We start from the raw sequence: 16,961 nt of genomic DNA, 5'->3' as shown, positions 1-16,961 counted from the left end.
TCACATTTTTATCTTTATCTTTATCACAGTTTAATATTATTTATTTTTACATATCTTTTTTGTTTTTTTCTATTGCATATTGTATAATTGTTTTGCAATAACTGAGGAATTCTTTCATGGTTTCTTTTCCGCCTATCAGGGAGGGTATTGTCTCCTCCCTGATTTTAACGCCAGTCGCGTCGTGTTTGGCTCTCGGACTATTTTACCGAAGGCGAGTATTTCAACTATTTAGCGGCTGTCATAGAGCACTCACGTGTAGTCGCGAGCGCGCGCGCCCCCAGCACGCACCGGCGCGGAGCGGAGCCCCAAACCCAGAGTATGGTTCGAAATTTAAAAACTTCGAACTCCGTGAAACTTAAATACGAACAATTGTTATTGAAAATTAATAAAGGATGTGGTTTTACGTGTTCATTGTTTTGGCGGGATGCGCCGTAAGATGCGACAACTCCGGGTAAATAAATTTATGATTAAATACTTTTTTTTAATTAATTATAATTAATCAAAATATAATTAATGTATTTTTTAACATTGACTGGAAATTGACATTCAAAATGATTAAATGAAAAAAAATATAAACCGTATTTATAATTAATAAATAATTATTTATAATAATATATTTTCTATTTCCATATTAGTACTGTAGTGATAATTTGAATATATTTTCATTACAATGCTTTACGGTGCCCAATATTTTTTTATTTGATAACATCTTAACAAGCCGCTTTGTGGTTTTGACTTTGTCTGTCAAACATTAGACAGAATTAAAAACTATGTAGCTAATACAGCAGGATAATCAATGTGTTTTAATCTATTATATCTGTCGTTTATACAATTATTTCTCTTATTAAATTATTTACAATTGTATGTAATAATTAATAAGGTAAAATATTTACTGATATATAATATAATATGTACTAATAAATATCTAAATATTTTAAATTAAAATGAAGCAAAAATTGTCATCAAAAAGCGAGGAGTGGTATATATATATATATATATATACATACATATGTATTTATATATATGTATGTATATCTAATTTATAAAATTCTCGTGTCACGGTGTTCGAACTTGAACTCCTCCGAAACGGCTTGACCGATTTTTACCAAATTTTACATGCGTATTCAGTATGAGAATCGGCTACTATCTATTTTCCATACCCCTAAGTGATAAGGGTGGTCCACCCCTAAATTATTTTTTTTATTTTTTAGACATTTTTTTTGGTTTTTATTTTATTATGATACAGCATACAAAAATACATACAACCTTAAATTTTCATCCCTCTACGATCAACCCTTATTTTTTTTGTTAATTAAAACCCTATTTTTTTGCAAAACATCGTTTGCGGGAACAGCTAGTACGAGTATATGTATATATAAATGTGTAATATACTTTGTGCATTAATTATATAGAATTGCCACTGCTCACAAATAAGTTTCAAGAGGATGGCGTGCTCTGCGTATACTGTGATCGCCAACACTTGGCAGGTCCACGCGTGGGCTGAAACGAGTCATGAAAAAATTAATAAAATTTTTTTTTTAAAGGTTTAGTTCATTAATACAGCCTGAAATAATTACGAAACTACCTTGACACAGCGCATATGGTACGTGATTATTTAGACGGCGTTTTGTTTCGCTTGCAATATTATTGTGTCAAGATTATATTAAATAATGCGTTTTTAATTTTGAAAATATTAAACTGATTCGTTTGGCAGAGGTCGTATATTTTGATTTAATTTTTTGTTTACTAATTACTTTGGACAATGTTTATAAAACGTAATACATAATTATAAACAAAAAAAATATGCCAATCAAAATTTTAGGTTATTTTATTGCCACAAGGAAGTATGTTAGACTTCAAAAAAATGATTTTTTATTAATATCAATTATCAAATGCTATTAAAAATTACTTTTACTGTAGTAAGAATTTATACACTTTCCACTGTAAAGAGCTAAGTATGGGATTTAGCTTTTTTCATGATCGCGATTATTGAGATCTCTCGTTCAATTCCTATCATGGATTGTCAGTGTCTTTATTTATATTGTAATTTTAATTCAATTAAATTTAAACACATCTTTCGTCCTTCACAATATCTTTCATTGTTTCTACACATCGCATCACTTCCTTCGCCTTTCGTTCAGAATTCTTCAATTTTATATTTATTAATTTTATCTTACGTTTAGCAATTTATTTATTTTTAATTCTACTTTATTTTCTTACTATCTATATCGCAAATAATTTACATTTCTAAAATCACACCTGTTTTATTACTCTTGTTTATTATTATCATTACCTTTTTATTTATATGAATAAATATATGCTTTCACATATTTATGTTTGTTGTTTCTATATGTATTTGTTAACTACTTGTTATATATCACTCTACTCTTTACATAATATGGTTATATATATATATATATATATATATGTGTGTGTGTGTGTGTGTGTGTGTGTGTGTATAACTTTCAATCTATGCGAAATAATTAAAGCCCGCTTAACCTTCCTTGCGGGTGGAATTTCGTAAAATCAATCCTTAGATACCTCTATTCGGCATTATGAAGGATATATATATACATAAGATGTGGCATCTGATGTAGAATTTATTTTAAATTTATTAGCTCGAATAGAATATAAAAGCTATAAAAGCCATAAAGACTAACAACATCCAACTCAAATCGAATATAGCTTAGTAGAAGATGTATATATATACCAAGCGTGTACAAAAAGAGTAATAAAAAAAACAAGAGGTATTGTGCGAAAGACAGCAAAGTTATTATTATTAGGTTTGTATTTAGGAATAATAAATTCAATGTTTATTCGCTTCATTGTCATCCGAGGCGATCCCTGAGTTCTGATTACGTCATCTGTCTGTTGTTATTGTCAACTACGGTGTAACAAAACTTAGAGTCATTGTATCCTGGGTAATGGGTTCGAATCTTTACGTCGCTGAATCTATTAACATATTCATGTTCATGGTATTTGACCAAAACTTCAAAAGATCGCATAGGATGAGGAAGTAGGTATAAGAAGTTGAATTGGCAGTTAACAGGCTATATACCTAACAGATGTCAGAGGCTTTAAGGTTCTACAGCGAAGCGTAAAATGTCTTACATGAGGGACAGACGACTTTGCTAGATATTCATCCATTCTCAGACATGTGACCTAGTTTTTTTTTTCTATGGTTCCCGTTATTGGGAGCCTCTCGTACCCCCTATCTGGTGTGGGACAGGGACTTTTCGTTTACATTTATTTTATTTTTTCACATCCTTTTTTTTATTTTCTTTCTCTTCTTTCATACTTCATATTATCTGTCGTTCATTTCTTTCTTTCCACAATTCCACTATCTTTCTCTTTCTCTCTGTATCGCCTTTCATTCATTCCTCATTACTTTTACATTTTATTATATTCTATATCACATTTTTTACTTATATTCTATTTTTATTCTACATCGCATTAATTTATTTTGCTTTTATTTTATCTTTGCGTTATTTGTTTACAATTTTTTACTTTTTTAGTCTTTATTTTTATCTATTGCTTTTCCTATAATTTTTCACAGAGGTGAATGAACTCTTTTTTAGTTTTTTCTTCGCATATCAGGGAGGCTACATGTGACCTAGTTGATGATATCTCTTTCTTAGACTTCTCTTTGGCGAGTAAGCAGTCTGGAAGACTGTGTGAACATCCGAGGTCCTCTTCAAGAAAAACAACTGAACAACGCCAGAACATAGGATGGTGATAGAGGCAGTTCTGAGTAAGGCTTTGGGGGAATCCCTGCTCACCAGAGCACTAGCTCAGACTCACAGAGTACCAACATCGATTCTTAATAAGTTAAATTAAGAGCGTCTTGTGTTACTTTTATTAAAAAAAGTCTAAACACAATTAAACTATGTCTAGGTTATAAAAATAATCTTTCTTTATAAATATAGATATAGATCTTTTAGTATCGAACATTTAAACTAATTGTTTTACTGAATAACTTATAAAAGTTGTCTTCACACTTATAAATAAAGGTTTACATTATAATCAATTAAATTATGTAATTTCGCAGACTGATTACAAAAATGCCTCTGTAATAGTAATAAAGAATGAAAATACGCTTGTTTTTAGCGTATCTTTTCATTATATTTGTATATAATGAACACATACAGACTATATAAGTGTTTTTAAATAATATCGTTACAAAGCTCGAGTTACAGAACCCCATAAACAATTAACACGGAACCCTAGGGTCAAGAAGTGCCGTAAACACGCGTGACCTTGAAGTTATTTATAGATTTTTGTGTACGGCTCTCGGTAATTCTTACCGAGTACTATCTCGAACTTACTACAACCTTATCCGTAGTTTAAATAGGTGTACTCCTCATATCGACAGTTCAGTGTTATTTTTCGAGTTATAAGATTATTGTACAAGTTATTTGTACAATGATTTCTTGAGCGATTTGGAAGCGTAGTTTGGACTAAGCGAAAGTATATTTAGCGATAATGTACGGTGACCATGTGATTTGTGAATAAAGGACTTCTTGTGAAACAGTGGTGTTTTATTCCGAGCCAGAACCTACAGTACATAACAATATAATAGAAGAGGTTTTTCGGTATATTGCAAGGTATAGATAGGCTTGCCTCAAAGATATCAATAGGAGGATATGCAGTGTGGTATTATGGTACCTATTGAAACTTGTTTCCTAGCTGTGGAAATCTAATATAATTAATGCACAAAGTGTGAGTTATATAGGATTGTATTCGGGTATTAAACCTGCAATCTATAGCAAGTTTCAGTTCTCTATTGCTGAGAGAACATTTCTCGGTGTGACTTATTAAAAGAAATTTAAAACTTAAGACATGTCTGAGCCAAATCGAGGGTGGACTTCTTTCGCTACGCTTGCCGGTGTGATCTCTACTCCAAAAGGCCCCGGCAGTCGTCAGTTCTGCGAGCTTTGTTGCCCATTGCCGCTACAACTTGCCAATCCACTTGTCTAGGAATTTCTCTATTTATTTACTATTTTTACACATTGTCTAATTGCAAACTTATTGCCTAATATCTTAATATGCAGTGGTAGCGGTAGAGTACTGACACTTGCGAACGTAAGTCGCGGCTTCGATTCCCGGTATATAATCTCTAATTATAGAATTGCCACTCCTGGCAACATAGTATCCAAAGGACAGGCAGGAGCTGTAATTGCCAACCCATCTGCCAAGCTTGTTGATTATGGTATACACCCCATCCTTAAATTTCCACTAGCTTCGGCGACTTTGAAGCGGACGATGTTTTGATAGCACCACGAGGATTTCAGGGGTATCGTGAACCATACACGCATACCCCAGAACGGGATAACTAAAATAGCACAGCGAGGGAAGACCGTGTGGCGATGCCTGACCGGTAAAAACCGCGGTCCCCCGTATAGCGCAGAGGGTATCATCGGGGGGGTTTTAGTTGGTAGGAATCCCACATACCCCTATCCTCCCCCCAGAGGCGGGGCACACACATCTTGAACGTCCGGAAAATTTCCCCCCCGAAACCAAAAAAATGGTATATCCCTCCATAGATCTTTGGGGGAGGCCAATGCCTTGCAGTGAGCTTCTATGGACTGTAACAACGACGGCAATGATGATATATATACATATATATATCATCATTGTCGTCTTTATATATATATATATATATATATATATATATATATATATATATGTGTTGGGTCTACTTTTTGCTCAATACATATATCGGCAATGATGGCATAGTAAAAAGTTGGGTTACATTTATACAGAATAGGTCTTGAGTTCGTGTATCGAATATATTGTATAAGTGCGCTATTAAATTTAATATTTAATAAAACAATTATTGTATCATTATTTGTGGTTACATACTAATTAAATTATTCATTAAAAAGTTATCATTAATTACAAACTGGCGTTTGATAGCGATCTATAATGATATGTGGAATGGACTTGATTGATAAAAAGAGATCTGATTCGAATGTATATTTAAAATTAAGCTAACGAATTATGAAGGAGGCTTCGGTTATAGATAAATGTATGAAAGGTGCGCATTCTGGTTTCATACAAAAGTGCATGCCATGATAAGCCAACACTTTATCATTAGATAACTATAGATACGTAAACAAATTATAGTGCTTGAGTTGGAGCGAGAGAAACGAACCTCATACCAATCGACTTAACCTGTTAATCGAGTGAGACGTATATATATGTCCAACGTAAACAGTATTAAATTACCTTTTTAATTATTTTAAGCATAAATAAAATAAATATAAAGTCAAGCAATCCGGGTTTGACGTCATCGTTTATTCCTATGTCCCCAAGATGGGTCAGAGGGAGTCCACAGTACGTCGCCATCCCGAGCGGTCTTGACCCTCACGCTTTACTTCGCTCCACGTCATTCCAACTGCCTTCACTTCTGCAGTCGTCGTCTTCGCTTTCCTTGAGTATTCCATTCTAGGGCTTGCCTCGGTATGTGATCAGGGTCCCTTCGGAGTGTGTTGCCTATCCAGTTCCACTTTTGACATTTGATCTGCTGGTCGATCAGCATCTCACCACAGCTTTTCAAGAGATCTACGTTGAATTTTTGACTTTCTTTGGCCAGTATATACCGAGATAACTGACGTACTGACACGTAATGTAAAAGTATTGGCCTGTTGTATGTACGTTATTCAAAAGAGAACTTCCCGGTTAAAAGGTTAATATAGTATACAGAGTGATTGGTTATAAATGTAAAAGTTTTAAGAAGGTGAACATATAACTCATTTGCTACTAATTAATGTATGGAATACCCTCTCCAATAATCGAAAGTTTTTGAAATAATTATAGACGTAATGAGAAAATAAACGATTTTTAATCCTATAGATTTTTAAACCTATATTAAAAATAATTATTGTTTACTATATTTACCTGTAGACTTTTGCATTACAATAGAAAAAAAATATTATATATTTTAGAGTGATAACTTTATACAGGCCGATTGTAAAGAGGTGTAAAATCTTTATGACAAACGGAATACACAATTAAACTTTTAAAGCTTTTACAACTATTATCACCCTGTATAAAGATGTATAGTTGGAGCCGTAAGGTCCTCGAGTAGCGACGCAAGGCGGCAGACATAGTAGATGGATTTTGGTATTATATTATTTATTTAGTGATTTCATTTTATACTTGTGTTCAAGTTACTTTAGAACAAAAAAATCTCTGAAGTAGAGAAGGGCTATCTATCCTAAATAAAATAAAAGTTAATTAAAGATAAGAAGACTCAAAATGGTGACTCAAGGCGTGATTGAACTCCTCCGAAACGGCTCGACCTATTTTCGTGAATCTTAGCGCGCGTTTCGGCCAGGGCGGAGAAACGGACAACATCTATTTTTCATCCCCCTAAATGTTAAGTATGGTCCACCCCTAACTTTTTTTAATGATACAGCATACAAAAATACATACAACCCTAAATTTTCATCCCTCTACGATCAACACTCATTTTTTGTTTTTTAATGTTTCCTAGAAATAACATCCATGGCAAAACAACGTTTGCGGGATCAGCTAGCGTTTTTATAATAAACTATAAGTGCAGAGATTTTTTTTGAGGCTTTCGCTATTAGGGACCTCTAGTTCCACCCCCCATTTAATTAGGAACATGGATTTAATTTTTCTTTATTAAATTATTTTTATATAATTTTTATTCTCATATTCCATTCCTCACAATATCTATCATTCCGTTCTTTCATTCCATAATTCAGTCTATTTTTAAACGGTTTTATTTATTTCGACCCGTACGGAATTTATTTGTGTCAAAATTAGAAATTTAAATTTAAGCACCTTACCGTTGTCAGATTGATCTGAAATTTGGTACACACATTTAATTGAGATGACAATACAATATAATAAAATCAATAACATTATAAATCTAAGATGGATACGATAAGATACAAAATGGCGGATTACATATTTTTTCTTAACCCCCTCAATATTGGTATCAAATGAAAGGGCTACACTAGTAAAACACGATGATTATGTCAAAATTTAAAATTCAAGATGGACGCCGTTCCAATATGGCGGACTAGGTACATATTTTTCCACAACCACCACAATATGGATATCAAAAAACCGTTTAACTTAAAAGTTTTTTTAATGTATTTATTCTCTTCCGCTCTAATATCCTTTCATCTATTTTTAATTACCACAGTTTGGTATATTTGTACAATTTATGATAAATAACAATTTTTTTGTGAATTGTAAATGTTTTACATATATATCACAGGTTCTCTGTTTTATCTTAATTCAGTATTATTATTTACATTTTTAACTTCTTATCTCTTATAATTTAGTTCTAATTTACATTTTTACATTAAACTGTTTTGCATATGATTTATTCTTATATATCACAGTTGTGGTAATTGTTCTGCAGAATGCAGAGATAGGTTAAAATTTCTTGGTTGACGACTATATTCGACGCTCAGCTATGTGTATGGTTTTGTGGCCGACAACAACCAAATAGGTTAAGGTAGTCGGAAGTCTCTGGATGTAGGCAGCGAAGGAATGGTCATCCTGCCAATTGGGGGATAGGCCTCCTCCTTGCAGTTGGCATATATCAGCTGCTATCCGATACGAAATATAATCATGTCAATCTTTAAGATTTTAATACGACAATAACAAAGTAATTGCGTTTTGAATGGAATCAGGCGTTACCTTGCGGAAGTCCATCTTAAGTAAGAAAAGAACCAATATTTAGCCACTTCCGCACATGCATTGGTAGTCGTGCAACATATTTTTTTTCCAATTGCATTTGTTGCACGACTACCACTGCATGTGCGGAAGTGGATAAATATTGGTCCTTTTCTTGCAAAGTAATTGCGTGGAATTATTTTTAAAACAACAAAAAAGTTCGTTGTCCATATGAGTGCTTTATGCAATCTGTCATCTTTCTTCTTCCTTTTGGCACAATTCCTGCAGTTTCCCGCCAAATTGTCAGTTGCTGTTATCTGTTTTACTTCCTAGTATTATAAAGGAATTTTCCATTATGTAAAACTATACCAATGGCACATTTTTTATTACTATTAGCATCTACATTTTTATTATATTTATATAAATATATGTGTTATATACATATATATGTATGTTTATGTATGTTTGTAAATATGTAAGTTTTGTACACGCCAACTACGCATTATTAGTACTTCTACCTTTTACATACTATGGTTGTCTGTAAGAGATTGCCTCGTGTGATAAGACCGGCAATTGTACTTTTTTGTTTATTATTATGAAACTGTTTAAATGTATCCTTATGTGTACAATAAAGAATATTAAATAAAATCTATACTACACAGAGATATACGTCCGTGCCGTTGATTCTATATTTACGTTTAATATCTCGTAATTCTCGTGTTTATTAAGACTGTTGATCTATCACAGCTACAATGATCTACTATCTTGATCTATCAAACATAACAATGTCCAGTTTTTAAAATTACACGTCGTGCGACCACTTCTTCATCCCTACTTCATATTGGCATCCTCAGGTTGTGCGTCAGTGTCTGAACCTTGCGATCGCATCTTGAGTCTCGTTCGTGCAATACACGCACTTGTGTGACGTGATATTGCTACTACAATGAACACTGTTATACAGCCTAAGGTGTATATTGTTCGACTCGCTCTGTAGCCCCTGAGTGTTGTGAATTGCAAGCGTCTTTGAACCTTTCACTAAATATTCATTGACTTGTTATATACACAAGAGGTTATATAGTACATATTAGAAAACTTACACGAGATATAACTTCTCAGCTGCATCATGGTACGGCACCGGGGCTCACAACCTACGTGGCATGTTTAAGAAGGCCTCCTTGCGTAGTACGTGTTTACCTACCTTCACCAGATTCGTTACCCTTCCTTACTAAATTTGAAATAATCTTACACATTGTGCTTTGGAAAGTTCCAGAAATAACTTAATGTTCTTCCTTAATAGACCTCAATCTTTCAGCGGGTTATAGAGAGATTTCTTTACCTGCCTGTACTACCTCCACTGCATACGAAATTAATTTGAATTCAGTTATTTAATTGAAAATCATTCAACACGCACTACGCCTTTGGTACTATAGTATGAACAGCCAAGCCATACAACCTACCCGTCTTTGTTTCCACCTAACTACAACTTTCGTTTTAGTGGACCTCTTTTCACCTCCTGTGAATCCTCGCAAAGTTTTTTTTTTTGACAAAATTATTTTTCGCATAATATCACAATCTCTTTCCTCTTTTATACATCACGAACTATTTCATTCCTTTTCTTACTTTTTCTCCTTCCATACATCATCTCACTTCCGTCGTCTCCTTTCGGAAATGCTAAATGAATATTTTTTTAATTAATTCTAATTTGTATCGCTAGTGTTTTTTTTTACAATTTTTTTTTCACTTTTACTAAACGCAGACAGATGGGAGAGGATTGCCGCTATTTGATACGGATCTTCATTCTCTCAGCTGCGAGGCACGACAGCGTTTTATAATTTTTACAATTTTTCTTACACAATTTTCTCTTATAGGTAAATACAGCTAAAATTTATACACATTAACAATAAAATTTACAAGTTTTACTCAATTATATATTAGTTGGTACATTATTTTATTTCAAGTCGCTGCCCAAGCGCTACAGACCGATAAATGCCTTGAGATTTAGGACAATGTGCCGGGCCAACTCATTAAAAGATTCTGCAGTAGATTTTTTCTTGAGATGGTCCGGTAAGTTGAACGGAGGTATATTAAGGTTTTCACGTAAGGTCACGTGGTTACGTCTTTTGGATGCGATTCGGGAGCAGTGTCTGAGTAAGTGATGAAAAGTCTGTACTGTGGAGTTGTCACATGGGCAAGTCTCATCTAAATGACTGTTTAAATTCATTTTGTTTTTTATTTCTGTTTTGTCTTTTACTTTACTTTACATTTTGTTTCGCTACCTTAAACCTTTAATTCTTTATCAAAATTTCATCACAATTTATTGTATCCGATGGCTTCTTTCACCTTCCTGTTAAATTCTAGTAAGATCCGGCGACTCACCTTTTTGTTCACCAGCGATCCTTTGCTGGAACTGAAGCTTACTATAACTTAGGAGTCCTTAAGTCAAGATTGAATAGGTTTCTTCAAGCATGTAGCATCCTAGACCTCGTCATCATTTAACATCAGGCGAGACAGAGGTCAAAAGCTCTGCATAGTCGATAAAAAATTCATTGACAATGTCGATGCAGTTATTCATGTTAGTGTTGAATATATATATACTAGCTGATCCCGCAAACGTTGTTTTGCAAAAAAAAATTAAAGTTTTTAATTAACAAATGTAAGATAAGGGTTGATCGTAGAGGGGTGAAAATTTAGGTTTGTATGTATTTTTGTATGCTGTATCATAATAAAATAAAAACAAAAAAAAATTGTCTAAAAAATTAAAAATAAAATTTAGGGGTGGACCACCCTTATCACTTAGGGGTATGGAAAATAGATAGTAGCGGATTCTCAGACATACTGAATACGCATGTAAAATTTGGTAAAAATCGGTCAAGCCGTTTCGGAGGAGTTCAAGTTAGAACACCGTGACACGAGAATTTTATATATTAGATATATATATATTCATACATCGATTTGAATTTCTTAAGAGGATATGAGTTTCTGTATATGAAACATTATTACTAAATATAGATCGGAGTGAGGTGGATTTATTTTCATTTGGAGTCACTGACATCGAACCACTTCAGACGCGTCTCGGTCAAGACCCTGTTGGAAGGTGACCAGCTCTCGAGTATGATATCGTTTATTTTCAGATATAATCGATATTTTAATCGATTATTTTATAAATCAGAATTTATTTTACGATTTAAATAGTTTCACACAGAATTAATCTTTATAATTTATTAAAAAATCGATTGACCACACGATAGTGTTAAAAATTTCGGATTTAATTTCATAAAACAATATTTAGTACTTATAATTACAATTTTAACACAAATTTCAACCTTCTATATAACGAACTCATGTAATATACTGTTACAAATATACAGGGTGATTGGTTATTAGTTTTAAAGGTGTAAATAAGTAGCTTATTACTCAACGAAGCCTTTACACCTATTTCCAATCATACTGTATAAAGTGATCACTCTGAAATATGTTATATTTTTTATATAATCCAATAGGCCAATAACTTCGGACTAAACAAATTCTACAGGCACAGATAATAAATAAATCTTAATTATAAATTGCATTCGTTATTTTCTCGATTAGTTTTATAAGTCGCATACGATATTTCACCATTAGCCTCCAACTTCCTGACCGCTTTTGTTTTCTTAGCGTAAAAGAAACAATAATTTAAAATTCAAATGATTTTCAACTCTATAAAATCATATTAAAGTTGTAAATCGAATAGTATCAACATTTATCCATTAGTATCGTTCGTATTGTAACGTAAAGCATTTTAAACTTTAACTAGAAGAAATAATGTTGTAAATTGATTGTGGATTATTATCGATTTGATACCTAGCAACGCTAAGAAAGTGGTGGATTTAAATAAAACACGCAGTTAGTTAAAAAAAATATTTCCGAACTATTTCCGACCACTTCAATATTAGCTCAGGTTTATAAGATTTGTTTATATTTAAACTAACTAATTGCTAATATGGTCGCTTATGGTGAGGCTTGTAAGATTCAAGGCCACGAAGAAAGCATGCAATGTGTTTAAATAAAAAAAAGATTAAAATAAACCGAAATGTTTGAACACGAAAGTCTTTGACCAATGTGTTGCCAGAATGAAAGGGTAAGACAGACTAAATGTGGTAAGTAAGAAAAAGAATGAAATAACTTAAGATAAATGGATGTAGAGTGCGGAAATAAAATAAGATTTAAAAAAAAAAAATAAGATTCCCATAGAGTTTCAAAGTGATAACATTATACAGGGTGATAGGAAATATGTATAAATACTTATAAAGCTTTAACACATGTAACCAATTACTCTGTACACTTTTTACACTGTGACTCTCTCTTTCTCTCTCTCTTAAGACAGATAATGTAGAAATAAATACTTTTCATATAATAGATTATATTTGTATTTTATATTTAATCTATGCAATTGGTTTCTTAACACGTTCACTGCGGGCCCAATTTCGAAGCACTTTCAGCTGGTGTGGCTGAGGTCGAATCAGCCTCAAGCTGAACTTCCTAGTAGTGCGGTTGAGGCCTTTTCTGCCTCATGTTCATCAATATTTTTTTACAATATTGAGTCAATGCTTCGCAGACATAAAGAAAGCTATATTTGTCTTTGTCATACCTCATACGGTTGAGTGTAAATAGCCGCCGCACTAGAGAGAAAACACAAGTTTTACGCGCCGCACCAGTGCAAAGTCTACCATGAGGCTGAATCGACCTCAAGCCGCAGTGAACGTGTTAAGTAGTGGTAGTCCAGTGGTAGAGGAGTGAGACTTGCGGTCGTGAGTCGCGGGTTCGAATCAGAATATTCTTACAAAATTCACACTTTGTGCATTAATTATATAGAATTGCCACAGCTCATAAACAAGCTTCCAAAGGATGGACAGCAGCGTCCTCTGCGTACCATAATACCACATTGCGATTGCCAAATCACCTGCCAAGCGTGGCGATTATGATATGTCCTCCCATAGATATCTTTGGGGGTGGCCTATACCTTGCAAAAGGCGTCTACGAGCAGAAACGACTAAAAATGAAAATAGTATATTTAATCTAAAACACCTTCACTTCTAACAAGTTGAGATTATGTGTCAAATGTTTGAACAATAAATGTAATGTTGCAAAATAAAATAGTAGGGAAACCTAGAATGTAGTGGTTGAGGATGGATGTATGGCTAATGGAATGAATGAAAAAGACTGAGAAAATTGTAGAACGAAAGAAACAGTACGACACATAATATGATACATGAAAGAGGAGAATGATGATAATAAAAATATGAATAAATTACTAGAAATAAAAAGTCCCTGTCCCACATGAGATAGGGGAACGAGAGGTCCCCAACAGCGGGGACCATTTTAAAAAAAAGTTGAGATTCGAACCTGTTAGATATGGTTGCAAGTACTAACTACTAAGTTACCAGCCCATATGTTGTTATTCGATTTTTAAAAAACTTTTCAATTATGGACGTCAGGTTTCTGTTTAAACAAAGAGCGCATTACGAATTTGTAATGTTTTTAAAAATTTACATTTTAGAAATTTATTTAAATGAGTAAAATCTAGTTCGGTGAAAGTATTGTTTTTAGGTGTTAAATAGATTTATTCAAATTATTCTATAATGTAGGTCATTTATTCAAACATTTCTATGGTATTTTATAGTCATAAATAAACAAATTGTTTTTTCTTTGTTGAAGTGAAAGTTGAAATTGACCTTTTTCTGTCAACCATTGTAACGATGAATACGGATAGTAAATACTACAAGATCCACTAGGAGAATAATTTTATTCTATGATTAATATATCATATCATATTACATTTTTTTCTTTATTGCCAGTAACAAAAAAAAATATTCTATGCTTAATAAATCATACATTTTTTCCTTATTGCCAGTAACAAAAAAATAACTTTAACTTAGTTTTAAATAATTTACGATTTAATTTAATAAATAGATTAAGAGACGTAAACATTATAAACGAGAGCAAAATTTCCGACATACTAAACTTAATTATAAAAATAAATACATTTAAAAACTTTTAAGTTAAACGGTTTTTTGATACCCATATTGTGGTGGTTGTGGAAAAATATGTATCTAGTCCGCTATATTGGAACGGCGTCCATCTTGAATTTTAAATTTTGACATAATCATCGTGTTTTACTAGTGTAGCCCTTTCATTTGATACCCATATTGAGGGGGTTAAGGAAAAATATGTAATCCGCCATTATGTATCGGCGGACATCTTAGATTTATAATGTTATTGATTTTATTATATTGTATTGTCATTTAAATTAAACGTGTGTACCAAATTTCAGATCAATCTGACAACGGGAAGGTGCTTAAATTTCAATTCCTAATTTTGACTCAAATAAACAAATAAATTCCGTACGGGTCGAACTAAATAAAACCGTTTAACAAAGGCACGGATGGTAATATCTGTGGAATATAGATTTTAATAATATAAAATAAATTTGTCTTTGATAAAATTATTAGCTCTTTTCAAAGTTCAGTTATATATATATATATATATATATATATATATATATATATATATATATATATATATATATATATATATATATATATATATTAGTTATATAAATATTTGAATATAAGTACGAATTTGAAAAGGAAACTAATCAAGGGTATATTGTAAATGTATTACAATTGCATGCAAGGTTTATTACAAAAGACTCAGTTCAATTGAGGCAACAATGTAACATGTTCATGCGAAAATTTACGCTCATTTAAGTGTTAGGATCTGCAAGAAGTTTCTACAGCTGCTCATCTTTTCAACATTTTAAACATCGAGAGACGACTTTATAAATTTGATATAAATATGAGAAACATTATTGTTGATCCTTTAAGATATACAGAGTGTATGGAAAAAGATTTTACTCGTATAAATCTTTTCGTGCATCCGAGTTGAGGGTGGTATTGGATTCTCTGTTCGCAGGGTGCAATAATTTGTGAGTAATTTAGGTAGTTCTAGAGCTATGTCATGAAAAGGAGATGAGAGACGCTGGTAAGTCTTATGAGTCCTCCCGGACTTTAAGGTCCAGAGAGGTGAGTTCAGCGAGTGCTAGAGCAACTGTGGTGAATTAGGTCTTGGACGACTGTGCGATCCTGATGGCGAAGCCTGGCCTCAACAGCTCTCTTTTTATCCCTTCTTTAAGAACCGCTTGCATATAGCTTATGTCGTAATGGACTAAACAACATATATATATGACCCGGATATGCTCGGGATCTGTATATAAAAGTTCGGGGTAGAAAGTATAATGAATAAATAAATGTATAAAAGATTAGATACGTGTCGGGTTCGGCAGAAAGAGAGAAATGTTAATTTTTTTATATCGCATGACTTTATGTATTTGTGTATATATATATATATATATATATACACATACATACATATCAGGGGGACCACAAAGTAATGTCGCTTTTTTAAGTTAAATTCACACGACTTTATTTTAAACAAGTTTTTATTTCTAATTAACAATATATTCACTTACGTTATCAACAGCCTTTTGCCATCTAGTATTCTTTGTAATTTTGCAATGCCGGAGCGGTAAAATTCAATCGATTTTTGTGTAAAATATATCGACAGACACGACATTACTTTTTGGTTTTTGGTAATAAATATATACATATATATATATATATATATATATATAAACATAATATAAACATAAAGTAATATATATATAAGTCTATAAACATATATATGTATATATATATATATATATACATATATATGTATATATATATATATACATATATATGTATATATATATATATATATATATACATACATAAGGGGGCGTTCCATAATCAAATTACTGATATTGGTTATTCCCCGGTTAGGTCGATCTAAGCAAACCGCTACACACCTGTGTAGGGATTAAATACATTGTCAGATTAAATTAATATATCGATTGTTTGCCACCTGGACATACGTCTAGGAAAGTATTCAGGTCAGGGTTGCCTCTGACCCAATGACCCGGTCCGATTTAGCTGTTGCATTAATGTATTTCTGTACTCTATAAAACTGTATTTCACACCCCTGGAAATATGATACTATGTAAGGATTATAGAATAAAAAATACTGTTATTAGGTTTTAATCGCTTGGTTGTCAACCTGACCTATTGGAAATATATGGAGGGGGTCAAATGTCCAGCTGTGGATTTCCTTTATCTGAAATAATATTGATGAATCGTTTATACTGGAGTCAGTCTTCTTGGGCGACGGCAGCTCATACAGATGACCTCTCACGGGATTATTTATGATCAGTTACTCCATGGGGCAGA

At 32.6% G+C, this 16,961-nt stretch overlaps 1 protein-coding gene across 1 annotated transcript in view; it reads left to right on the top strand.

Moving 5' to 3' along the window:
- Positions 1-343: 343 nt before the first annotated feature.
- The window catches only part of LOC137924467 (uncharacterized), a 48,456-nt gene continuing 31,838 nt past the window's right edge, over positions 344-16,961 (top strand). Inside the window, exon 1 of the mRNA XM_068767853.1 lies at positions 344-451. Within this exon, the coding sequence (XP_068623954.1) occupies positions 393-451 (59 nt within the window). The 5' untranslated portion in view covers positions 344-392. The remainder of the gene's footprint in view (positions 452-16,961) is intronic.

This window comes from Battus philenor, unplaced genomic scaffold (assembly GCF_028537555.1).
Source record: "Battus philenor isolate CCGP_79_NKW_IND1 unplaced genomic scaffold, ilBatPhil1.0.hap1 SCAF_24, whole genome shotgun sequence".
NCBI classification, from domain to species: Eukaryota; Metazoa; Arthropoda; class Insecta; order Lepidoptera; family Papilionidae; genus Battus; species Battus philenor.
The sequence above is the reverse complement of the archived record's forward strand: the minus strand, read 5'-3'. Positions and strand labels throughout refer to the sequence as shown.